At 38.5% G+C, this 27,519-nt stretch overlaps 1 protein-coding gene across 1 annotated transcript; it reads left to right on the top strand.

The window, feature by feature from the left end:
* Window positions 1-14,959: 14,959 nt before the first annotated feature.
* On the top strand, window positions 14,960-18,475 carry LOC115745781 (jasmonate-induced oxygenase 1-like). Its single transcript, XM_030681374.2, has 3 exons — window positions 14,960-15,697; window positions 17,452-17,782; window positions 17,945-18,475. Exons 1-3 carry the CDS (start codon window positions 15,192-15,194, stop codon window positions 18,191-18,193), a joined length of 1,086 nt encoding a protein of 361 aa, XP_030537234.1. The 5' UTR covers window positions 14,960-15,191; the 3' UTR covers window positions 18,194-18,475.
* Window positions 18,476-27,519: the final 9,044 nt, after the last annotated feature.

The raw sequence follows: 27,519 nt of genomic DNA, 5'->3' as shown, positions 1-27,519 counted from the left end.
CATGCGGGAATAAGGTATGATCACCGTGCATGCTCAATTGGCAGGTGCCAATGCTTTTCACATATGCTCTGGAGTTGTTTTCCACATATATCCATTTTGCTCCATGTAGAACTCGTCGAAATTCCACGAAGGCTCCTCGGTCCTTTGCTACATGGTCCATGGCGCCTAAGTCTACAGTCCACAAAAGATGAGATTTAGTTAAAAAAGACCAAGCTAGAAACATAAGAAACACTCGCAAGTGTATACAAGGTTTCTACCTTCTTTAGCCCAGCAAAGTTGCGAGCGAAGTGCCCTTTGTTGCCACAATCAAAACACTTCACCCTTGAAATGTTCTTCTTGAAAGGACGCTTTCCTTTCTTCGGTTGGTTGGTCTTTGGTTTCTCCCCCGAAGCCTCTGCTCCTTTGCCCTTCCACTTCTTAAAACAACCCGGATGCTTACGCTTGGAGCCCACGGCTCCATGTGAGCTAGAAGTAGCATAATATATATCTACTTGTGGTTTAGCTGTTAGGAGGCGGTCCTCATCTAGCTTAAGATGTCGCATCGCATCCTCAAAGGTTTTGATGTTATCATTATGAGTTAAGTGGATTTTTATATTCTCCCAACTATGAGGCAAATAGCATATAACCGCTTGCACCCGCTGCTCGTCGATCAATATGTATCCAGCATAAGATAATTCACTTATCATATTCGACATCCACTTCAGATGTTGCTTCATATTCTTTCCATGAGCCATCTTATATGAGTCAAACCTTATAGTGAGTTGTCTTAGTTTGGTCCTCGAAATTTGACCAACCCTAGGCTTCAATGCTTTCTACATATCTTTAGCGTTGTCAAACCGCATGAACTCTCTCATTATGTCATTCTACATGCTGCTCAGCAACGTAATGCGAGCAAGAGAGTTCTTTCTTTTCCAAACAGTAAAAGCATCTCTATCTCTCCGATGTTGTTCGGTGGTACCCTCTTCAGGTTCATCCATAACTTGGTTCGGGGTTTCTAGTTCTTTCTGCTCCTCCAACACATTGGATTTTCATGCTCCATATCTCATAATTTTCACCATTAAGTTTCTCTCTCTTGTTCAACTCAGCTACGATACTCTTTATTACTGAAGTCATCCTACAAGAACCCAAAGTTCTTTAGACACTATTTGCATGAATCTTTTAATGCCTAACATTTATTGCATAAAGATTTATACTAACTAACTATGTTAACGAATAGTTTCACAAAAGGGCCTTAAGATTGAAAGTTCACTACGTTCCCAATCATCGTCCAAAGAGCCCTAATTGAAATTACCATTAACTTATTCATTTTATAAATCGAGTTCATTTAATAGTTATACAAACTAATCGAACTCCCCACTTGAACATATATGGATAAAAGATGAACAACTTTGACGAAAGTCATATAATCAATAAAAACTGTCATTTATTATTCATTACCAAGAAATCCATAAACAAGTTCAAGTAAGAAATAAAAAACAATGTTGGAGTAAACAATCATCAAATCGGAAAAAAAAGGTCCCAAACCAGGCAACAAAAATAGAAAGAACGCTTCAACGGATAATCCTTTTCTTATGGACTAACAAAGTTTTGTAAAAATGTTCTGGAAGCTTTTGGTTTGAAATACCCCATAGGGTAACAGCCGAAGCAAATTCCTTTGACTCGCGCCAAGGCGCCTTCATGCGCTAGGTGGTGTTCACAAAAAGTGTCGACGTCCTTGATGCCTTAATCTTCATATCCTCCCTTATAAAAGTTTCGAGAAGCTCATTATAATCTAGACGACCATTCCTCTCCTAGAGTGCATGAAGAAATTTCATTTGACTTTCTTGTAGACTATCACTAAAAGCAATAATCGTGTCAAAATCTTTCAAACAATCACCTGCCCAAATGACATCTTGCAACTTCTCATTGAAATTGATGACATGGTCAATCAATTTGGTCCTCCCATCCCATGTTATGGCTTTCATTTCATTCTCGTCTAGACAAGTCCGCTCGTTTGGTGTATTCAAAAATGAGTTTTATTGTACGTAACAAAAAATATTACCCTAGAACAGAACGTATGAAAAACGGGTATTTTGCGCTAATCGCGATTCTTGAACAACACATGGTCTAGAAGCAAGAACAACACCGCTATGATACCAATGAAGGGTAAAACGTCTAAATACTAATCCAGATCTATAAACACAGCGGGAAAGTTATAGATCTACATACCCATAAACTCAACGTGCATGTTATAGCTGAACAAAAATTGATTCAACATATATGTACATGTACGAACGGATTGCACTAGATCAAAATGCCCTAAAATCAACTTGTATCACCGATTTGAGAAGCATATCACGATTAACAAACATACCTCAGTTTTCACATATTAAAAGCCTCAAATTGCAGGTGAGAAAACAATCCGGATCTACCGATCAATCGTTCTTTGAGAGAGTTTTCCAGAGAGAGTTTTTGAGAGAGTTCCTAAGTATGAATCATAGAACGACATAAGTTATGACTATTGGTATATATATCTCCATGTCTTCAATAGGAAATAAAATTTTCCCTTAATTATTGCAATAAAGGCAAGTATATATTCTTTATCCTTGATGGGTGTAATTTCCCAACAATTAAGAAAGCGGCAAGAACTCTCGATCAATTTACGCATGGAAGACTAACCCCACCATTAGAGAACTTTAAGGCTGCGTTTAGCCATCCAGATTTCTATTCATGATAGGTCCGAATAGGATAGGATAAGAAATTCAAGGATTTTGTCATACCTATCTACTACTTAGTGAACTCATGATTTAAAGTTGGATAAGTAGATGCAAGGTATGGCTAAGATTGACTCTATTTGCTGAAACATGAGGATTCTATAGAAATTATTTAGTGATGAGTTCTAATGAGTAAGTTATTATTGAACAAAGGTTTATGCCATCTAAATTTAGGCACAACATTGACGAAACAGACTTAGTAGAATCGGGGGTCTTGATTTGGAGTCGAATCCTTTGAGAATGATCCGTTAGCCTTACTCGCTATCTTGTTGAGTGAGTAATAAGTGAAAAACAATCTAATTATTCAACATCTTTTCAAAAGTTGAAGATGCACTCATGCAAGTCATCCAAGAGAGCTATCTTGAAAGTCGATGATCAACCCCGAATTCTTCAAACATGTCAAGACCCATTTTAAATGTTGAAAAGGTTCAAGCAATTAAAGAACTCAGGATGTGAACTCATATCATGCAAAACAATCAATTAAAAAGTAAGGTCATGGTGATACCCGGTTTTGTGGCCGAAGACCCAGCCTAGCACCATTAGAGAGGAGGTCAGAGACCCCAGCCTGACGCAACTTTGGATCGGTTTTATCAAACTGTTTTGCCAAAATTTACGTTCACAATAAGTACACTTTTATCGAAAGTTGTTCTTTGATTTTTTTTTTCATGATAAGAGATAGGTTTCGTAGTGACTTTAGACAAGAAAATCATAGGCACACAAGGAAACCAATAATTTCACTTTAAATGAAACTAACAATATACAACAATGTTGAAATTTAATAATGTTGGAATTTAATTGAGGGCGAAATATCTAGAAACTACAACCATAACTATAGCAAAGATACTGGAAGATGACATTTTTTTTTTTTTTTGTGTTGTGCGGGGTCTTCTACGATACACAAGCATTAGTATTTATAGTGTTTACAACATGAATGCCTATAAGCGCTTCTTCAACAGTTTTAGTCATTCTTCACATCGTTGGAGCTTTCCCTTCCATATCTCCACATCACCACTTCTCATCTCTAGGTGGTTACTAAATTCACACAAAGGAATAACTTCTTAATCTTATCTGCAGTTATAAAAAGTTACAACAACACCTATCCACAAAAAGTTCAAATAAGCGAAAATATCTCTACCGGCCGCTTACACCTCATGTCGATATTGATGACTTTATCCTAGATTACTGCCGTATGCTATTGGTTGTCGATGCTCACAATTTGAAAATCTAATTTTAACCTATACTACCTAGGTAAATAAAATTCTTTGTCATTGACTTTTTATGGTTTAGGAAGAAGTCATGGGGCAGCCCATGTGACCGGTGACCTTGACAAATGCATGTGTTGCACAAACTTTACTTTGATATTGATCAAGGTTTGGGTATTGGTACCGACACCATTGACATAGAAGAAGACATTGAAAACAACTAACGCTCACATATAAGCTACTATAAAAGAGATCGATCCCTTTGTATATCCATTTTTCTTCTCCATCGCGATAGTTTATCTTGTTAGAGAAGTGTTGTGCACATTAATATTTACAATTGGAAAATCTAATTTCGACCTATAGTACCTAGGTAGATGAGATTCTTTGTCATTGAATTTTTATGGGTTACGGAGGAGGCATAGTGCAGCCAATGTGCTGTGTCCGAATGTCCGACGAGAGTTTATGTTCTTCCCTTTACCTCTCAATGAAGAATTCGAGAAAATGTGATATTTCGCAATTTCATATTACTAGCAACTCGTATGTACATGTGGGTGATAGGTGACAAGAAGAAAAGAGAGTCAAATCCAATGTAGGAATGCCACCCCCAAGGCCTAAGGATCACCGTTGTGAGAATGATGGAAAGTTTGACTTGGAAAGTTCGTGGAAAATAGACTAATCATTCTACCGCACGCACGTGATCCTCATTCCTTTGCTTATTTCATTCTCTATTTTTCCCCTTTTTTGTATTCTTTGGTCATTAATGGTGAACTCATGTGAAGGGCCGATTCATGCCGCCCAAATTTCGTCAAATTAGAACGAGCCATAACATATAGAGAACTAACACCGCCATTTTGTTTTCTACTTTTGAACTTTTTTACTTTTAATAACCTTGAGAGTTCCAAATTAACCATAATTTGATGCAAAACATGAGACCCCACTCGAAAATATAAACATAGACAACCTATTGTGCCAATGATATGAGTTGGAGCAAGTCTATTTTGTAATAACTAAATGGTTGGTTAAACGGGTAAGGATTTGGTTTTGAAGTTGCAAATTCTCGCATTTAAATCTCGACGTCCTTTACTTGGAATAATCGTAAGGGTCACGTCCTCTATATTATGTATGGTTACCATATGGACGCGGACACGGTGATGGGTTCTAGGGTGAGCGATTTCCTATCCTAAAATCGATAACTGCCCATTAAGGACCGATTTCAAAAAATAGGAATCAAGAACCTCCCATTGGTATTATGGAGCCATCCAAGAACCGGACCACCGGTCCGGTCTAGCTCCTGGGTGGGTCCATGAAATGGGTCCCACCGAGTTTCACGCGATCGGTGGTTTGTTTTCAAGCAAGCCATGAATCTATCCCACCAAGCTTCTTTTTTTTTTTCTTTCTAGCGAAAGAATGTCATGTTCTTTAATTGCACTGTTGTTTGTATAAAAAAAAAAATTCAAACACGTGCAAATAAAACTTCACTTTGTTTCTAGTACTTCGAATAGTGAGTAGATTGGAGAAATAAAAAGGGACAAATTACAGCAATTAGGGTTTCCTAATGATAGCAAATGGAGGCGACAGAGAGCAAGAGAGGAAGGTGAGGCCGTGAGTCATCTCTGTGAGGAACGGCCGGAGGTACGACCATGGGTTGATGGAAGAATTGAGATGAGAGAAACTGAAATGAGAGGAGACGTAGCGAGGTTAGAGATTTTAGGGCTTTAATTTTTCTTAAAAATTTTATAAATTACCGGTTCGATCCGGGTGTGCGGTTCCATACGTGGAACCAGGAACTAGACCGATTCCCTTGGGACCCATGGGTTCTTGGTCGGTTTGATCCAATCCGACTCCGGGCGATTTCCAGTTCCTTTGCACACTCGTAAACACGGATAAGAAAATTTAGGGAGAATTACCAAAAAAGTTCTAAACCTATTGCAATTGTGGCAATTCATTCCTAAACCTTTTCAATTCATTCCACTTGCCCAGTTTTGGCCAACCGATGCTAACGTGGAATTTTGTTAATAATACTTTGATTTTTTATTATAATTTCTGTCTTTTTTTTTTCTTTTCTCTATTTTTTGTTTTGTTTTTGGACTTAGGGCCGGCAAGGGACACGAACCCTAGCCTAGTGCCAGCTAGGACGTTGCAGCCCCCTCACAACCCCCGCCAAAATGGGATCCCCGTACTTTCCCGTCGATTGGCGGTAAAAATCACACCATAATATTCTCCCACTTGGTGAATACTTCACATGCTCCTTTAGACCCATCACGATCGTACGCCATTCAAATTTTTCTGCACTCACTACCTTGGTAATAAAAATTGCACCATTCACATATGTCTCAACTTTTATGCACTCACTGCGAAGATAATGAAACACAAGTTTTTCTGGCATCCAATATTCTTTCCCTAGATTCGACATATATCTACTCAATACTTCCATTGATTGAGCAATATTTGGACGAGTATACACCATGGCATATATCAACTTCCCCACTATGCTTGCATATGGGACTGTTGCCATCTCTTCAGCTTCTTCTTTGGTCTTGGGACACTAGAGAGCCGATAACTTGGAACTTATGACATGTGGGTCATCCCCGATTTACAGTCTACCATATTTAACTTCTTCAATGCATTTTTAGTACATTTCTTTTGACTTAGCCATAACTTCTTATTCTCATGCTCCTTTTTTTATCTACATGCCCAAGATCAAGTTTGTTGTGCCTACGTATTTCATCTCAAACTGTTTTGTCGACATTCCTTTCACAGTGATGATCATTCTCAAACTATTCCCTACTTGCAGCATATCATCAACATATAAGATTAATATAACAAAATAATCATCTAACCTCTTCACATAGATACAATGATTAGCATCACCACTAACAAGGCCAAGTTTCAAGGTATATGCGTCGAACTTCTAGTATCACATTCTTAGAGATTGTTTCATGCCATAAAAAAACTTGTTCGGTTTGCCAAGAAATTCTTCTTTTTCTCTAATCACAAGCCCATCTACTTGTTTTATTTAATTATCCTTCTCTAAGTCACCAGGAATGTTTTTTTCATATCGAGCTGCTCTACCTCTAGATTGTATGCAATTGTTACAAATAAGACAAGTCTTTTGGAATTCAACTTAGCAACAAGAGAAAAAGTCTTGCCATAATCTGCTCTCTCTATCCGTGAGTGTCCCTTCGCAACCAAATGAGTTTTCCGTGGTTTATCTCTCCATATGCAGAAAAACTCTTAAACACCCACTAGCAACCAATTGGCTTCCAATTGGCGGTTAATTTTACTAAACTCAATGATCCATTTTTATCCAGTGAGTCCACCTCATCTTTCATGATTTTCTCTCACTATTTGGTATCCTCCGCGCTTCTTCCTTTCTTTTCAATACTTGGCTCATCGCTTGTAACATTAAGAGCACAATTTTCATTATCGGCAAATATGGTATACCTCTTAGGGTGTCTTCTCAGACCTTCTTAAAATAGGTTCGGTTGGTGCTTCAACTTCAAACTCAAGTTCGAAATCTACTATGTCATCCCCCATATCGGGCTCATCAGCTTTAGAATCCGAATCTTTCATTACATCTTGTATAACTTCCGTCTCCTCTTCAAACCAACATCTAACTCAACCATATGTGATTTTTCAAGAGCTTATGGAACAATCCGATTCGTCGTAGATCCTCCGAACATCACATCCCCGCTATAAATGATAGGCTTAGTATTAGGATTCCGCATATTATACCCTTTGCACCATCCTTGTACTTAATGGAGATACACTTCTCTGACTTGCTCTCAAGCTTATTCCTCGTTTCTCACTTCACAATCAAATACTCTAATATGTGATATATTTGGCTTTTTTTCCAAACAGTGCCTCAAATGATGTCTAATCCTTCAAAGTTGGTGTGGGAGAGTTCTTCTTCAAATGGTACATGGTAGCCATTGCTTCCACCCAAAATTCAATTGCCAAGTTTGCATCACTTAGCATATTCCTTCACATCTTCATGAGATACCGATTAAGCCTCTCTAACACCCCATTCTGGCGAGGTGAATATGGCGTTGTATTTTGCCTTGCAATGCCACCGGCTACATATAATTGATCAAATTTTGCGAAACAGAATTACCATCCAATTGTCGGTCCGCAAAACTTTGATTTTTCTATCAAATTGGTTTTTCACCAAAGTTTTGAACTCGTGAAATTTTTCCAGCACATCATCTCCACACATATTTGAAAAAATCATCAGCAATTGATACATAATACCTTGATTTTTCAAACAATGTTACAGGTGTAGGTCCAAAGACGTCACTGTGGATTAGATCCAAAATTCCTTTTGCTCTCCTTCCTATAGATTCAAAAGATACCCGATTCCATTTGACATGTAAACAATGTTCACAAAATTTGAAACCCATAGAATAGCTCAGAATTTCATCTATTATCTTATTTGAGGTAAGGGTTACTCACCGATAAGACCCAATCTCCGATGCCACAATATCGAAAGATCTTCTTCCACTTGGTCCGATTTGTAACTCTCGCCACCGATCATCATGCTTCCCAATAACTTCCACAGTTTTCCACAATGTTTCTCATGAGCAATCACCATAGATCCTTGGGTTAGCTTGCATGAATACTTGTCGCAATGAAAGCAATGTCAACATTTATCATAGTTCCCATAGAAATAACATTTCTTGTAAGACTATGAAAATGCATCACATTAGGAAGATTCTTGACTGTCACATCTTTCATCTTTAGCTCTACCTTTCTACAACCGATAATATCAAGCGTTGTCTCATCTCCCATTCGCACTCTACCTCTCTAATATGGCTCATAACAACAAAACCAATCTCTATGAAGCGTCATGTGGAAAGACGGTCCAAGATTAATTATCCATGCACTGCGATCAACCCGAGATGAATAGTAAATGAGATACATGTCTTCCGTGCTACTACCATCATCATTCTTTATACTAACGGATGGTGCATCATCTTGCTTCACTGGACCAACATTTTTTCTTATACAATCTTTCTTTATGTGGTTAGCCTTTCCGTACTTCCAACACTTTGGATCAATCTTGGCTTTTACATCTTCCTCTAGACTTATTCTTGCCACCAAATCTTGATATGGACCGTTCATTGTTCCTTCCTCTTACGAAAAAGAGTCTCATTCATTGCATCATCAAAACATGCTCTCCTCATCTTCTCAAATAATAAAGCAAATACAACATTACCAAAGGACAATGCACTAACACCAGTGCTAATGAAACAATTATATGTTCCTATGAATTTGACATTGAACACATCAAAGTACACTTCCTCATCCAGATTAACATCAATAGATGCAAGTTGCCCACAAATAGTGTTAAACTCTTTTTAAGTGTGCAGAGAAAAAATCACATTCACTCATCTAAAGGTTATACAATCACTTTCGCATAATAACCTGTCACAAGTGACTTGCTCTGATAAAGGTTTCCCAGCTTTGTCCATAGATCATTCATCATCTTCTTAGATGTCACATTCACCAGGACGTTATCAGCAAGACATAGCCAAATCAGACTTCGCGCCTTCCGATCGTTGCTGATCTACTCATTCGATTCAATGGTTATGGACTCTATTGTCTCATTCTCCTTCGACTTCCCCTTGGGATTCACCTAAAGTTTATCATCTTCCATCACGTGCCACAAACCTCATTCCATGAGCACGGCCCCAATCTTTAATTTTCATAACTCGAAACCCTTTCTTCCGAACTTCTTTACTTCAATCCGTGATCGACCAACCGACATTTTCCCAAGATTCGATTTCTCGGATCTCTCTTCACCAAGAAACCCTATCCTCAAACCTAGCTCTAATACCAAATATTAGAATTCGGCACACAAACACAAATAAATAGAGAATAATAGTGAGAAAGAGAAATTGAGACACAAGGTTTATTCAGATTTACCCTTAAACTAGAGCTACATCTAGTAGATGATTCCAATATAATTAAGACCTCTCACCTCTATATTACATAACTAAATTACAAGCAAAAAAGAATTATAACAACAGCTATTCATGGGTCTAAACCAAACTATTAATAAAATTCGAGTTTCAACTATAAAATTCTTATGGTGTCCAATCCACACCCCCCCGGTCACCGAAGAGTGAGATCCATTCTTTCTTATTGATGGAGAGTATGAATCACATCCCAATAGATATCATGTCTCTATGTTATGTCCATCGACTCTTTTATAGCATAAATCTATTAGTTTAAACAGAAATATTGTCCCCGGCAAGCCATTTATCCAAATGGTCTCGACTATGAAACGATAACCCTAGGCTTGAAAATAACTTGCTCCACTTTTGACCCCCACATGGTCTTGTCTCAAGCAAAAACGAACTTGCTACGTTTTTAGGGGGTTTGCTACTGTCTGAACAATCCCAGCTCGAAGTTTGGAAACGTTAAGTGTTGGCCCCCAATGCAATGGTGAGCAGCCATGTAAGATGACGATGATCCCAAATCCTAGCAAGAGGATAAGGTTCCCACTGCCATCTGTCATCGCAAGACACGTCCAAATGATGAATCTACGCAAGTGCAAACCCAATCCAGAGTTAGTGTGTTTGACCCAAAAAAATAAAATAATCTGATGAAAAGATAGGTTGGATTGGAATGATCCGATCTTTTGCTTTCTCGTTTTAGATAATGTCGAAGAGACTTGGAAATAATTTAGTCCAAGTTGGAGATATCCCCCCGGCGTAATACGGTCGATGCAATAACAAAGAAGTAAAATCTATCCAGAGTAGAGAGAAATATCAAAGTAAAAACACATGAAAAGGGGTCATAGGTATGAATTTTTTAGGGTTAGGTTCACATCATAAGCATGTAGCCATATGCTTTGCGTTGTCGGATTCATAGCTTCCCAAGCTCAATCCATGTATTTCCAACTTCGTAGATAGAGAAGAGACAAATTCCACTACAAAAAAAATGTTCTTGCTGGAATGCGCATCACAAGGCCAAAAGTCCAAGATAGATCCTACCTCTCGAAGCCCATTAACAACTTAATTAGACTCCCATTTGGCTCATAAACTCAGATTATGAGCCAACTAAATATACTACATAGAGCCAGAAAGGAAGATATGTATGCTGGTTGTTGTGTACCGTATATCGCCTAGCCAACGTGAGACTCTCTTCGACCAAAAAAAAAAAAAAACACAATGTGAGACACTATTTAGACTATTTTCCTCCAATTGTGTCTTCGATTCGTCGGTTATAAGTTATGGACATAACTCACGTGCAATATAAACTAAAATTAGAAAATTGGTACGATATGCATGTTTCTACACCAATCAAGACATGGTTAGAAGAAATTCCCTCCGGCTTTTGATGGAGAAAAACCCGGCCCTTTCACTAACATCCTCAAGCGCTTACCTTAATAAATCTGTCCCCTCATGTCTAATCTTTTCATTAAGCTAACTCTCCCTCTATACAAAGTCCCGTGTATAGCAAACTCAACCGGAATACACAAGCATCCGATCAACCGATGTACTAGGAGTCGCTATCGAGAATACAAAACATCAAATATTCGAACTAGTTGGAGCCTTCATTGAATAGCTTAAAATAGTTGGTTTTAATTCCACAAAAATTAACATAGTCTCACAGTAGAAAGTCGTCTCACCCCAATATTTCCCCATGTTACTCTCAAGCCAAAGTCTCGCCTGTGTAAAGAGAAAGAAAAAGTTCGAAAAAAAACTCATAAATCTATTGCAATTGTGCCAATTTAGTTCTAAACCTTGTTTTTTGCCAATTCAACAATAAACCTTTTGCATTTGTCCCAATTCAGTCCATTTGCCCAGCAAATGTTGACAAGGACAATAGCTAATCATATTCTTTGTTATTTATTTATTTTCCTTTTCTTTCTCTGTTTTTTTCCCCCTACGGACGGCGAGCCGTAGCCGAAGCTTGCCGGCGAGCCGTAGCCGAGGCTTGCAGGCCACTAAGCAAGGCCATCTTAGTCACGAGCAAAGGTGGCCTCGCTCCTAGCTAGTGAGGCCGTGGCCGCCTTGGCCCACAATCGGTAAGGCTTTAGATACCATCGTGAGACATGACCACGAGCAAAAGCAGCCATGGCTTCTTTTGCAAGAAGCGAGGCCGCCTTCACTTACGGCCAAAGAGCTTTGGCAACCCTAGCAAGTCACAGCTCACCGGCCACAAGGGAAAATAAAGAATACAAAGAAAGAAAAAAATAAAATAAAATAAAATAAAAAGAAAAATATTAAAATATTACATAAATTTATTCACGTCGCCTTCGATGACACCACATCACCATCTGCTGGCCAAATAGACCGAATTAACACAAATGCAAAAGGTATTTACAAAAAAAAAAAAGTTTAGCACCGAATTGACACAATTGCAATAATTTTAATATTTTTTTGGTAATTTTTTCTAAAGAGAAATGTTAGCATATTTGAATATTAAAAAAACAGTTAATAGTAATCCCACAAAAATTTACAAGACTAATATACAAGTTCCTTCCATTAGTCCAAGCTCCACTTGGAACCTACCCGTCGAAACCGGATCGATAATTTTTGGAATTTGAAACCTACCTCGCATACCCTAAAACTTGAAACCTACCATGCCACGGGTTTCGTAGCCGGCTCTAGGGTCTACCCATGTTTCACTTATATTCTTACTTGAATGATTGCAGTGGACTATTACTTCTAATGACTATCATTTATTTCTACAATTTATCGACCACAATACATATTTAGGCACAAAAAATATGAATAATTAACAAAGTAAAAATCTAATTAAGGATATCGTCGAAAATGGAAGCTCGGACCAGTGGTCCTAGATTACGCACTCATAATCGAACACTATGGAATACCGCAGGATTGCGTGAAGACACAGAACAAGAAAAACACAAAGATTTATTCCAGATTTCATATTCTAGGTTTCATCCACCTAGAACCTAGCATCGGAATCAAGTCCCTAATTTTTGGAACCTAGAATCTACCATGCATATTTTAGAATCTTGAACTGGACTAGTTCCCATCGGTCCGATTTTCACTCTCAATTGTACCCTGGAATCATACTCACCCCTAATAGTTAGAAGCCATCGATCAGTCATCGACTCTAATATTGCTTGTTTCAATGCGCCAACAAAATTTCAAGGGAAGCCCAAATCAGATTAGTTCAAAAGTATAACTTATTTAGTTATAGGCCAAGTAATCCATACCATGCTAATTATTTGATACGTGATTCTATTCTACTAACATCTTCACACGTCCGAATCAGATTAGCTCAAATGGGTAACTCATTTAGTTATAGGCTAAATTATCTACACCATCCTAATTATTCGATTCGTGACTCTGATTTACTACCCTTGGAATTGTAAAAGTTCACTTTAAAAGTTCTCCATTTTTTTCCCCCCTGGAATTGTAATTTCTGTTTTCACGACAGCAGAAGAACAAGGGAGCCCCACCAGTCGGTTCTCCAACACGACACAAGAACTAGTCGGTTGAGGCAAACCTTGATAATGGCACCAAAAAAAATATCATAATTGTACGGATGCCAATGGGTCGAACTCTAATCCATAATTACCTAAAACTGACCTAAACAAACTTATATGTAATGATAAAAAGATGAGAAAGAGAATGAAAATTTCCCACATCACATTTAAAATGCATGCTTTATTTACCATCACATGGGTCCAGCTAGCCTTTTTGACTCCATGTTTTGTATGCGTTGCAATGAAACATCAGAACCCTTCTGACCAGATGATTCCTAGCTTAATCGAACACGAAAGCTTTTAACTTGATTTATGCTCCATTTGTTTCACTAAAAATGAATGATTTGAAAATTAATTTTTCTAAAATTGATGACTTGTATCACTCACAAAAATAAACGAACGGAAAATATTTTTATCATCTACAAAAATATTTAAACATAAATTATTGTCGGTAATGAAAACATCTTTCATTCACTAATTATTTTAAGCGAAACAGACAATCATTTTCAGGAAAACGTTTTCCGAATCATTCATTTTTGGCGAGATAAACGCAACCTAAATAAATTTCCTCCTGTTAAACCCTAGAGAACCATATGTATATTCCAAACTCCACGTGATATGTTGGGGTTTCTAATTCCAGCAGGCATCACGTATATTTAGTTCTTCTCCCTAGCTTGGTGACTGATAATGCGCGTTAAAGCTCATTGGGTAACATCTCCAATGTTGCATCATCACTTGACCAATCATCAAATGAACATGTGAATCACATAGAGAAACTCTGGAAAGCCATGGTCCGCACCTAATCTAACACCTAGAAAAAGGATGAGACATACATCATCAAAGGTGTAATATTCGACTGAGAAATTATTCCACAAAACTTATTTTATGTCCCTCAAGGGACACGTGGGATGAGATCTGAACCACTTGGCTTTCGTTTCTTTGTGTAGTCAAAAGCTTTAATTAATTTTTTTTTTCATTTTCGCCCACTTCACTTTGAATACCATCGCATGAGGTAACACTTCTGCTCTAAAAATCAACTTTTAGTCATAAGTTAATTTTTTTGCATTTGCTTTCGAGCAGAAGTTGATTTTTCTACTTCTAAAGAGAAGTAAACTTTTTTTTATCTTCTTCAAATGGCTTCAAAATTACTTCAAGAGCAAAAAATAATTGCTTCAGAAATAGAAAAATAAAGTTCCGTAACCTAACGAATTTCTGCTCCAAAAGTTAATTTATCAAATGGATTTCTACTTCAATAGCACATCTTCCAAACGTACAATAACAGTGCCTCATGTTCCAAAAACTCCACTCTTTTTCACTTTCTTTTGTGGGTATTGAATGGTCGTCATTTTTGGAGCGGTCACCCATAAGGAATTGAGAAAAGATACGGCAGATAATGAAAAATACCTCAAGTTCTTTTTTGTTGTTATATTGTTCATGTTGGTAGATAAAGTAGAGCAACTCAATTTCATCACGGCGCCGAAACACTCATTCTCCTCTCTGTCTCGTTTCTTTATATATTCGTTATCAAGCTCTCTCACTCCCACATCTTCCACTTGCAATATCCATGTAATCCTACTTCACTGCTCTCTCTCTCTCTCTCTCTCTCTAGAAAAATCACCACAATTGTTACATTTCCGTCTCAAGTCTACTTCAACCTCTTGCACTCAATTGCACTCAATTGCTTAAAGACGAACCCACTTCTATAGTACCCTCCATTGAGATAGCCCCATACCATCCTTCAATCTTTCCCACAAGAATCACGAAGGGATGAGCCTACAAAGCTGGCCTGAGCCAGTGGTTCGGGTCCAATCCCTATCTGAGAGCGGCATTAAGGCAATCCCCGACCGCTACGTGAAGCCACCATCCGACCGGGCCTCGATCGTCTGCTCACCCTCGGTCAAGGATGCCAACATCCCCATCATCGACCTTGAGGGCCTCTTCATTGGGGCCAACGTCCTGGGCGGCCCTGGCAACCCAACCTTGAGGCAGATCAACGAGGCGTGCCGCGACTGGGGGTTCTTCCAGGTGGTGAACCACGGGGTTGACCCGAAGCTGATGAGGGCGATGCGGGAGAGCTGGCGGGAGTTCTTCCACCTGCCGCTGGAGTCGAAGCAGCAGTACGCCAACTCCCCATGCACCTATGAGGGGTACGGGAGCCGGCTCGGCATCGAGAAAGGGGCGGTCCTCGACTGGAGCGACTACTACTTCCTCCATTACATGCCCCAGTGCCTGAGGAGCCACGAGAAGTGGCCGGCGCTTCCTTCATCGTGCAGGTAATAGTAGCAACAGTAGTGACACTCACCGTCCCCTAACAATAATCGAAGTTGTCGGATTTAATTTATTGATTTCTTATCCGGGGGTCTTGGTTTTGTTTCGGATGGGCATTAAAAACGTGATGGATTGACTTGTATAGTTCCTTTTATTGGAGAGAAAGAGCCAAGTGGGTTCCCCCGTAGTGGACGGACTTGTCGTGGCGTAGTCGTGGCAGTAGGGGGTGGGGTCGGGGTTATGTATGGTGGGACTTTCATTGTGCACGTGTTGTTTGAGATCGAATTAAGACAAAAACAAATAAATGACCAAATAATTCGCTCGAGATTGGTGAAGATTTCAGATATTTTTAATCGGGGTTATGTAGAGATAAGAGATTTTTTTTTTGTTTTTCCATAGAGATTGCGAAAAATTTAATGCATGTACACAATCATCTTCACAAGTTAGACTAAATAGAAAAAAGATAACCCAAAAAAAAAGAGGGGGAAGGGAAGATGAGTTAAGTCTTTAGTTGAAGAGTCGCATACGTTACTGCGGCAGGATGGCCAGTCAAAGGATTCATTTTGCAATGTTTAGACAAAGAAAGAAAAAAGGGAGGGGGAAAATTGACTAACGATATATCGTTAGTCACTATTGAAATTGACCTATTGTCCTTTATCTTTCTTTCTTTCCTTCTTTTTTAAAATCCGAGTTGCTCAATTTTCTTAATAGGAGTGTCGAAGACAAAAATTGAGGTAAAGGGTATATCTCATTTTTGTATCTTAATATAAGCTAATGAGGATGTAATAGGAAGAGTCAAATACATGTCGGCTTTTTTAAAATACACACGGTTCTCTTCATATTTGCAATTTGATTGGTGTGGTTCATTCACTCAGAAACATTACTCATCTTTGACAATTTTCGCATCGAACTTTGCGTTGCAATTGGCGCGGTTTGTCTTCATCCGAAGATATTATTTATCATCAATGACTTTTCTCAATGGAAGGCCTTGAAAAAAAAAAATACACCAAAGAGGGCCAAAAAAGAGGAGAACGATCTTATCTTGAAGGATCTCGCTGGTCTAAATAAGGAAAGAACTGGTCCCAAATTGGCAAAGATTCTGATTCGAATTGGCTCAGAAACACATCGAATTTTGCCCACAATTATTGAGGCCATATCCTGTCTCCTTCTCTTCTTGTATCATTGAATGTCCTCTCTCTCTCTCTCTCTCTCTCTAGACTTTCAAGAGCTACCCACAACTTCATTTTTCTCCCTTTTTTTTTGTGCCATACAAGTTTATCTGTAATTCCACTTTTTTTTTTTTTATTTGAGTCCAAATTAAACTTTCACTTTGTTTTTGGTTGCGAAAGGAAATGTGCTTTTTAGGAGCCAACAAGGAGAGACATGGGGGAGAGAGGACAGTCAGAACATTATTTATATATATATATCTGTTTAGGGCTCTGCTCTACTTTGAAGATAAAGTATAGTCATCAGTCTCGGCTATGTAAAGGGTTATCCATAAACTGTCCACTCAGCCAACAACAATCCATAAGTTAACACATTTAATAGAGCGATAGGAACAAAGCCGACCGGATCAACTAAGAAGCAACATATGTACAAGTTTATGTACCTTTTGGTAGATTACGAATTAATGAGAGTAAGAATCATAAGTCCATTCAAGAGCAATAGTTCGACTGTAAATATGATTGAGATTTGGCATCTCAAAAAGTGTGAGATCACGTAGATCCTTGAGTAATTGGGAAAAAATTTTGGTTTGCAGGGAACAAATTGCAGAATACAGCAAGCAAGTGGTGGAGTTGAGCGGAAGATTGATGAAGATGTTGTCCCTCAATTTGGGATTGCCGGAGGACTTTTTACAGAGATGTTTCGGAGGGGAGGAGATCGGGGCATGCCTGAGGGTCAATTTCTACCCGAAATGCCCGCAACCCGACCTCACACTGGGCCTCTCTTCGCATTCGGACCCAGGCGGCTTGACCCTCCTCCTCCCGGATGAGAATGTCCCTGGCCTCCAAGTCCGTAGGGGCGAGAGTTGGGTCACCGTCGACCCGGTCCCTGACGCCTTCATTGTCAACATTGGTGATCAGATGCAGGTCTCTCTCTCAAGATATCACTTGATGATGATAAGAAAAAATAAAGGAAGTCAAAGATCTTAAATGGGTCTAGAACTACTATCGAGCATGTCTATACTTTCTGTCTTCCCTTATTCATAACTTTGTCATTAATTAATTTGACTTATTGTGTTTAATCATTAGGTCTTGAGCAATGCAATCTACAGGAGCGTGGAACATAGAGTTATAGTGAATTCCGCAAAAGAGAGGGTTTCACTGGCCTTCTTCTACAACCCCAAGAGCGACATCCCGATCGCACCCGCCCCGGAATTGGTGACTGAGGACCGCCCTGCCCTCTACCCGGCCATGACCTTCGACGAGTACCGGCTCTACATAAGGACCAAGGGTCCCCGTGGCAAGTCCCAAGTTGAATCTCTCAAATCCCCAAGATGATGGAGAGTAAATCCCAATCAATAATGCCATTTTAATGAGTTCTTTGTCTTTTTCGAGAGAAAAGAATTAGGTGCCCAATTTGCGTTATGTGTAACTGGGAGGAACTTGCTTAGTTAATCTCCGTTGTGTCGATGGCGGAAGGTGAATAACTGTAGGTGCTCCCGAAATTCAACATTGTTCTTGTTGGCTTTAGGAAATTGTTTGGTGAAAAAAGCAATGACATTGTATGCTTTGAGTTCTCACGTCTTACGCACTTAAATACATATGCAATGACATCCTATGGCGTAACTAATCTATTGTACACAATGAACATCAGATGAATGTGGCTTGTTCGATCGACATGACCTACAACCTCGAGAAGAGCAGTAGAAAATTCCACTATACATTGAGTGGCAAATGGAGATCGTAGGCATACTAAAATTCTCTCGTGTTTTTCGAATCCCTAACCAACATGGCAACAAGCTCCCATATTGACTCCCACAAACTTCCTATGGAGCTATTTACGAGACTTACCAATAACTCTCTGAAAATCCTCTCCAATGACTAACGAGCTCATCTTTCCATTAGAGCTAGTCTAACATCAGCTAGGAAACTCAAGGTGCTCAAATATATAATATATTCAAGAGACACGAAAATCTCCGTTTAGATTCGAACTCGAGACATACCCAATGTATTGAAGTCCGGTTCATATTGAATTATAGGTGATGTTGAAAGGTGGGGGATTTGGACGTTGGTTGTACACCAAAACAATCATTTGCATGAATTCTTCTTCTGGGCTTTGTTTTGAGTAGTCATGGACTCCTCCGTTCGAGTACTATGGATGCAAAGGGTGCCGAAGGTCATGTCGTAGGAAGTCTTTCACAGATTCCCCATGACATCCTAGATATTTGGCCACACCAGCAACTCGAGAATCATAGGTTTTCAGGACAAAATTCTGAACTTGTAGTGTCACACCCCATATCCAATAAAAATAGAATCGACACAATGGTCCTTTCTATCGAAGAATGCAGCCTCAAACACAACTACAGATTATTATCAAAACATATTTCTCTCTCTCTCTCTCTCTCTCTCTCTCTATATATATATATATATATGTGTGTGTGTGTGTGTGTGTGTGTGTGTATTATTAGAGTTTTTTACATGCCATCAACTTAGAACTCAACCAACCCAACAACTTTCAACAACAATATACAACTCCCTTAAACCTTTCCCCAAAAGTCCCTGCGATAGCGCCCTCGTACTATCAGCCACCAATCGAGAAACCTAAAAAACATAAAAGATGAAAGGAATAAGAAACCACAGTCTAGTGAGTTGTGCATAAATCTTCTAAAAAGATAAAAGATTTACTATGCGCTCCTACAAAACAATATCAAAACTCACTTATTTCAATTTCAATTTATAATACACGTACAAGATAAAAAAGAGTTATATTGTTTTAACACAACTGTATTGATATAAAAAAATGTTCGTTAAATTAATAATACCACAACAAACATCAATGGTCGAGTTCACTAATCAATCTCGTCAAATCACACATCGACGATCCAGTTTATCAATCAATTTATTACTCAAATATCAAACCATGGTCACAAGACAACATCTGGTGACAAGGCGACCAAGCTCCCTCCTTGGCAAGGTCTCCACTTATTATCAGAAGGTGGCTCAGCCTAAAAAGATATCCTAACACTAGTATGCATATCCAGAAACCCCTACTCGGATTCACAGTCATATGGAGCATTAAACATTATCTTTCAATAATCCACAATTCCAAATCTAGAAAGTAGGTCATACATTATAACACATTTCTCAAGCCATTTCAAAATCCATTCCGTAAATCAGTTTCACAAATCAACATATACATACATATAAATTTGCGCAATACCTTTCCTAAAATATTTTTCAAACCATTTACAAATATCAAATTGTAGTAAATGTTCAATCCAGATTTTATGCAACAAACATGCTTCTAATAATTAATAATATTGATCAAATATTTATCATTTTAAGACATGAGTTTACAAATTCATAGAAGAGATATCACCTCTCACTTGGAAAAAACCAAAACCAACCTATGGTGGTTATTCGAACTGACGTACTTGAATTCCTATCAATTAAATTGAAATACAATATTTAAAGCTAAGTAAAACAATATTCTAACGAATGACTCTACTAAAATACGTTGATTCATCATTAAAACGACATAGAACAACGAAAAAACTCGCCCATATGCACAGATCGCGCGCTGAATCTGTTTGCGTTTTAACTTCCTCCACCGAACTCCATTTCAAGTTAACTTACAAACAATTTAAAGCCCCTTTGACACGCTACAAAGTGCCCTCACAAAGCATATCCAAAAGACAGCCGAGGATCATCACCAATATCCTAAATTCGACATTGTCCAACGGCACCCGCTGAATTTCAAAAATTCACTCTGATCAAAAACGTAATCCCAAATCAATTTCCATCAACTCCCACAGCTTCACAGAACCTTAATCTTTTGTTCCTATATATAGGCATCCCAACAATCCCTTAATTGAACGCATCGACTCAGAATCGATACAGATCCGAATTGATGCCTAATTCGAAAATTCCTTTGAAAAAATGAAGAGAGATGTCGATTACTTATCGAGCGTTGCGAAGTAGTGTTGATTCAGTTTCAAATCGTGAACAATTTTAGGATTTTCTTTCTCTATCTCTCTCTTTTTCACTTTTCTTCCTTTACGGGCGAGTGCTTCTCGCTTTTCTTTTTTCCCTTCTTGCCTCTATCTTTTGTCTTCTCTTTTGGCTTTTTTTTTTTTTCTGCTTGCGTTTCAGCCTCTTTTAACTGAAATGTCCACTGTAACGTTTTTGCAACTAAAGCATCCATTGTAACATTTCTTTTTCTTCTCTCTTTTTTGCGAGTCCTACCGCATTTGACATGGTGAAAAATAAATGCTAATATTACATGTAGCATGATCTATTTCTTAAAATGAACATTTCGAGAACCCACCCGTGGCCGAGGCACGGCTCCGGGAACCCATGGCCGATGAGCAATTCTCACCCATTGCCGATGCGCCGACCGTCCTCAAGGTCCCAGTGTCCATCATAGGTCCTTCCGAGAAGATGAATAATGGTACAAATTAATAAAAGACAAAACATCGAAAAACATAAAAAACTTAAAAATTTTAAAAAAATTAAAAAAAAATCATTCATGTCGGTATTGGTGGTGCTACAAGATGGTCAATGGCTATGTCGGTGATTTCCGGTCAACGACTCTATCCGCTATATAAAAGATATAGGATTTGTTGGACAATTATCCAATTTCAGCCTTGATAGGACCATCGAAAAATGTTTACTAATCCTGCTAAAGAACTCAAATAGTTGTTCCGAAAAGAAAAACCTTTAGGTCGTTTTGACATTTAGGTAGAAGGACACTAGAAGTGCTAAAAATTGTGCATGGCACACACTTTAGTGTCGATCATTTCCTTCAGCTCATTTAAGTGCCAAATTGAGGAAAAAAAAATGATAACTTAAATGCCTCCAGTGAAAAATTCCGACAAACAAAATACACGGCATTCGTAATAAAAATTTTAAGTGACATGGCATTGAAATTTAAAACCCAGTACACGTGGAAGAACAAAAAAAAAACGTCACTCAATCCAACGTGGCTAGGTAGGGCTTAAACGACGTCACACACCATCCATGGCAAAAGCAACATCGTTCGAAATGAAGTAAATAGGTTGGCTATTGGTCTCGTTGCACACTCTCCCTATCACTTCCTCATCGTTGCTTGGTCAGCATCGCTTGCTCACTCGCCGTCCGCTCGCCATTGCTTCCTTGCCGTTGCTCGCTCGAGTTGCTCTCTCTCTCTCTCTCTCTCTCTCTCTCTCTCTCTCTCTCTCTACCGCTCAATTGGATGGGAAATCAGAGCTCGTACTAGAAAATTAGGGCTTGTAGGGGAAACAACAATAACAATAATACTCACCTTCTTCCGTGCTTCATTGAAACAAATTTGAGCAGTCATTAAAGCTCCCGTCCTCCATTTGCAACTTTGAGTTGTTAATTCCGGGGGCAAAACAAAATAACGTGTGAATTTGGGTTCAATGCCGATTAGGGTTTGAAATTGGGGTTTCTTGTTGGGATTTGGTTGCAAGAAATCCCATATTAAGTGAATGAGAATGAAGGATGAATAGTCCCACATGGGAAAAAGAGTAGATGGAAGATGGGTTTAAATATTAGAACCTCACAAATGGGTTTGGGCCCCAAGAGGCACCCCACTTTTGTGGAAGGGAGAGGACCTACGCAAAGCTAGGTCAACCCACACGCGTGCGCCGCCGCCCGCCCGCTCGGCTCGGTTCGGGCCCGCGCGTTCCTTTATTTTTTTATTTTTATTTTTTATTTTGCTACACTTCCTTCGTCCGAACAGATGTGTTTGTTCGGGAACTTTTTCTTTGAACGAATATTTTCGGTTCGTAATCCTTCATAGGCAAAACCGTACGGTTTCGTGACTTTCATGACTCTTCATCTATTTGATTCACTCGTGACTCTTCAATTGTTTGTGACTATATATATAACTGTCGGTTTTTTCGAAAACATACTTCATCATCATTTTTCTTCGCTCTCTTTCAATACATTCATTTGCTGCGATTATTTCTGCAAAATTGCGTTCGGTGGAATCCTCCGAACACGTACCACTTCAGAGGAACGAGATCCGTTCTATCCCGGGAGACAATCGTCTAATTTCCTCGGGTACTAATTGAGGGGGCGAATTTTGTCTTAAGGACACAACAACAATACGTTGGGCTCGGATCAACTTTCTACATACTCATCTGCATTGGCTTCAGGTTAATTGTTCGTCGTTCAATTGCAATTTCTTATATACGAACTTAGCCGATAACAATCTTAAGACAAAATTGTTTATTCTTCTTTTGAAATGTATTCCGTTTTCAATTCCGTTCGGTTCTTGTTCGTATAATGATCTGGACTTTGTGCGTATTCTTCTGCATTGTTCTTTGAGTTTTCTATCAAATATTTATTACACCGCTCGGAAATTTTGTATATTCCATAGTCAAAATTCTGTGACTTCGTTCATATAGTTATTTCATAGTATATACATTCTGTTTTATAGATTTTGTGATAGAAATGGCTTCAACTTCGACTTCGGTGACTCCTATTCCGAATCATGGAGAAAAGCCGGAAAAGTTCAATGGTTCCGATTTTAAGAGATGACAACAAAAGATGTTGTTCTATCTCACAACATTGAACTTGGCAAGGTTCCTCAATGAGGATGCTCCTAAGTTGGATGAAGGAGAGGTAGACAAGGAAAGGTTTGCTGCAGTAGATGCGTTGAAGCATTCTGACTTTCCGTGTCGTAACTACATCCTTAATGGTCTCAACAATTCCCTCTACAATGTTTATAGTCCGCTGAAAACGGCTAAGAAATTATGGGAAAGTCTTGACAAGAAGTACAAAACAGAAGATGTTGGATTGAAGAAATTCATCGTCGGTAAATTTCTGGACTTCAAGATGGTAGATCATAAAACCTTCCTAAGTCAAGTTCGGGAACTTCAAGTGATAATGCATGATATTCATGCTGAAGGAATGACTCTAAGTGAGTCATTTCAAGTGGCCGCTTTCATTGAAAAGCTGCCACCGTCTTGGAGAGATTTCAAAAATTATCTCAAACACAAGAGAAAGGAATTGTCACTTGAAGACTTGATTATTCGATTGAGGATTGAGGAAGACAATAGACTCTCCGAGAAGAAAGTTGGCAAGAATCTGGAGATTTCAAGGGCCAATGTTGTTGAAGAAGGATTAAAAACCAACAAGAAGAGAAAACCGCCTAACAAGTCCGGAGAGGGATTCACCCAAGGCCTGAAGAAGTTCGTTGGCAAGTGCTTCAACTGTGGAAAGTCTGGACATCGAGCCAAAGACTGCAGAGCCAAGAAAAGACAGAAAACTCAGGCGAATGTGATGGAACAGATTTCCAATGGCGTTGATGATATCAATCTTACCGCCATGATATCTGAATGCAACATGGTGGGAAACCCCAAGGAGTGGTGGATTGATACTGGAGCAACTCGTCATATCCGTGCAAACAGATCGATGTTCTCGTCCTACACCACTGTTGGGGGAGATGAAAAACTCTATATGGGTAATTCATCAACCTCTAAGGTTGAAGGTGTTGGAAAGATTGCTCTGAAAATGACATTTGGAAAAATTGTGACACTAAATAATGTTTTGCATGTGCTAGATGTTCGTAAAAATTTAGTGTCCGGATCTCTCCTTAGCAAGAATGGCTTCAAGTTGGTTTTTGTATCTGATAAGTTTGTACTCTCTAAAAATGAGATGTATGTAGGAAAGGGTTATCCGAGTGATGGTTTGTTCAAGCTGAATGTAATGACCGTTGTATCCAAGGATGATATGAATAAAGTTGATTCTACTTATGTGCTTGAGTCTTCTAATATCCGGCATGCTAGACTATGACATGTTAATTATAAATCAATAAAGAAATTAATGAGTATGAGACTATTGCCGAAGTTTGACTGTCCAAGTGAAAAGTGCCAAGTATGTGTTGAATCTAAATTTTCTAAACCTCCTTTTTATTCTGTAGATAATAGAATCACGGAACCTTTAGAGTTAATACACACGGATATATGTGATATGAAATCAATACCGTCAAGGGGTGGTAATAAGTATTTTATCACATTTATAGATGATTGTTCAAGGTATTGCTATGCTTATTTGCTTAGTAGCAAAGATGAGGCGATTAATGCTTTTAGAACTTATAAATCCGAAGTTGAAACTCAGCTTAAATAAGAAAATTAAAATGATAAGAAGTGATAGAGGAGGTGAATATGAATTTCCTTTTGAGGAAATATGCTCTGAGTTTGGCATCATTCACCAATTCACCGCTCCTTATACACCGCAATCGAACGGTGTGGCGGAAAGGAAAAATCGATCTTTAAAAGAAACAATGAATGCATTGTTGAATAGTTCTGGTTTACCGCAGAATTTGTGGGGGGAAGCTGTTTTGACAGCAAATTTTATTTTAAATAGAGTACCTCACAAAAGGACACAACAAACTCCCTATGAGAAGTGGAAAGGTAGAATGCCTAACTTGAATTATCTCAAAGTGTGGGGGTGTTTGGCTAAAGTTGCGGTTCCTAAGCCTAAAAAGGTTAAGATAGGACCAAAGATTATTGACTGTGTTTTTATCGGATATGCTTAGAATAGCAATGCATATCGTTTTCTTGTTCATAAGTCAGAGATCCCGGATATACATGTTACTACGATCATTGAATCAAGGGACGCTTCGTTCTTTGAAAATATATTTCCGTATAACATAGTATATGAACCAATTGATAATAATAAGAGGTCTCGAGATACTATATCTAGAAATGATCCAATAGAGGATGAACCTAGACGTAGTAAAAGACAAAGGACTTCCACATCTTTTGGACCTGATTTTTTAACGTATCTCTTAGAAAATGAGCTTCGGACATTTAAAGAAGTCGTGACATCGCTAGAAGTCCCATTCTGGAAAGAAGCTATCAATAGTGAAGTCGAATCCATATTATCAAATCATACTTGAGAATTGGTTGACCTTCCTCCTGGTAATAAACCATTACAAAGCAAGTGGATTTTCAAGAGGAAAATGAAAGCATATGGTACTATTGATAAGTACAAGGCTAGGCTTGTGGTAAAAGGCTACAAGCAACGAGAAGGCCTTGATTATTTTGACACTTATTCACCTGTCACGAAAATTACATTTATACGGATGTTAATTGCTATAGCAGTTGTGTACAGGCTTGAAATCCATCAAATGGATGTCAAAACAGCCTTTCTAAATGGGGATCTAGAAGAAGAAATATATCTAGAACAACCAGAAGAATTCGTTGTTCAAGGACAAGAGAAGAAAGTATGTCGGCTTATCAAGTCACTCTATGGGTTGAAACAAGCACCAAAACAATGGCATGTTAAATTTGACCAAGTAATGTTGTCAAATGGTTTTAAAATTAATGAGTGCGATAAATGTGTATATGTCAAGAGCACTCATAATAGTTTTGTCATTTTATGTCTCTATGTAGACGACATGTTTATAATGGGCAGCAACAGTGAAGTTGTTAAGGCAACCAAACGCATGCTCACAAGTAAATTTGATATGAAAGACATGGGAGCCGCAGATGTTATTTTGGGAATTAAAATCCATAAAACATCCGAAGGATTAGCACTCTCACAGCCTCACTATATAGAAAACATTCTTGAAAAGTGCAAGAATCTAGACATTGTACCAAGAAAGACCCCGATAGATGTTAATTTACCTCTTTCAAAGAATACTGGTGAAAGCAAGACTCAAAATGAGTATGCTAGTATGCTAGTATACTAGGCAGTTTAATGTATGTCATGAACAGTACTAGGCCGGACATAGCTTGTCTTGTGAGCAAGCTAAGTCGATTTACAATTAGTCCAAATGAAAATCATTGGAAAGCTATGAAACGTGTATTGGGCTATTTGAAGCATACTCAAAACTATGCTTTGCACTACACAAAGTATCCAGCGGTACTTGAAGGATACTGTGATGCAAATTGGATAACCGGCACAAAAGACACAAAATCAACAAGTGGATATGTATTCACACTTGGTGGGGGAGCAGTGTCTTGGAAATCATCCAAACAAACTTGTATAGCAAGATCTACTATGGAAGCAGAATTTATTGCTTTGGATAAAGTTGGTGAAGAAGTAGAGTGGCTTCGGAATTTTCTAGAAAATATTCCTAATTGGCCCAAACCATTGCCAGCCGTGTGTATACATTGTGATAGTCAAGCGGCAATAGGAAGGGCAAGGAATATCATGTATAACGGTAAGTCTCGACATATACGTCGAAGACATGATACTGTAAGATAACTTCTTTCTAATGGAATTATCACAATTGACTATGTGAAGTCAAAAGATAATATTGCGGATCCATTAACGAAAGGTATAACTAGAGAGATGGTTGTGAAAACATCAAGCGGAATGGGGTTAAGGCCGATAAATAAATCGTCATAGCCGAAACCTTACCTTGTTGATTGGAGATCCCAAGATCTAGGTTCAAAGGGACAACCAAGTTATGATGAGAGTGTAAAGTACCGTAAATTTTTACTCATTTCCGAATAAAGACAGTACTAATATATGAAGGCTAAGCGAAAGCTTTTAATGATTCTGAATTGAGAGTGCAATATATCGTACATTCAGAAATCACCTATGTGAGTGTGAAGTGAGGGCCGCTTCTGTGAGAATTGAAAAGGCCGAATTCTCTAAAACACTCATGAGACTAGGCGGTGTTCATGGCCAAAACGAACACA

Source organism: Rhodamnia argentea, chromosome 10 (assembly GCF_020921035.1).
Source record: "Rhodamnia argentea isolate NSW1041297 chromosome 10, ASM2092103v1, whole genome shotgun sequence".
In the NCBI taxonomy this organism is placed as follows: Eukaryota; Viridiplantae; Streptophyta; class Magnoliopsida; order Myrtales; family Myrtaceae; genus Rhodamnia; species Rhodamnia argentea.
This window is presented reverse-complemented; position numbering and strand designations above follow the sequence as displayed.

Bases quoted from the DNA above. Each gene is read 5' to 3' on its own strand.
- LOC115745781 (XM_030681374.2), top strand. From the start codon at position 15,192: ATGAGCCTACAAAGCTGGCCTGAGCCAGTGGTTCGGGTCCAATCCCTA. The intron at 15,698-17,451 runs GTAATAGTAGCA...TTTGGTTTGCAG, and splicing joins GCGCTTCCTTCATCGTGCAG to GGAACAAATTGCAGAATACA. The intron at 17,783-17,944 runs GTCTCTCTCTCA...TTTAATCATTAG, and splicing joins ACATTGGTGATCAGATGCAG to GTCTTGAGCAATGCAATCTA.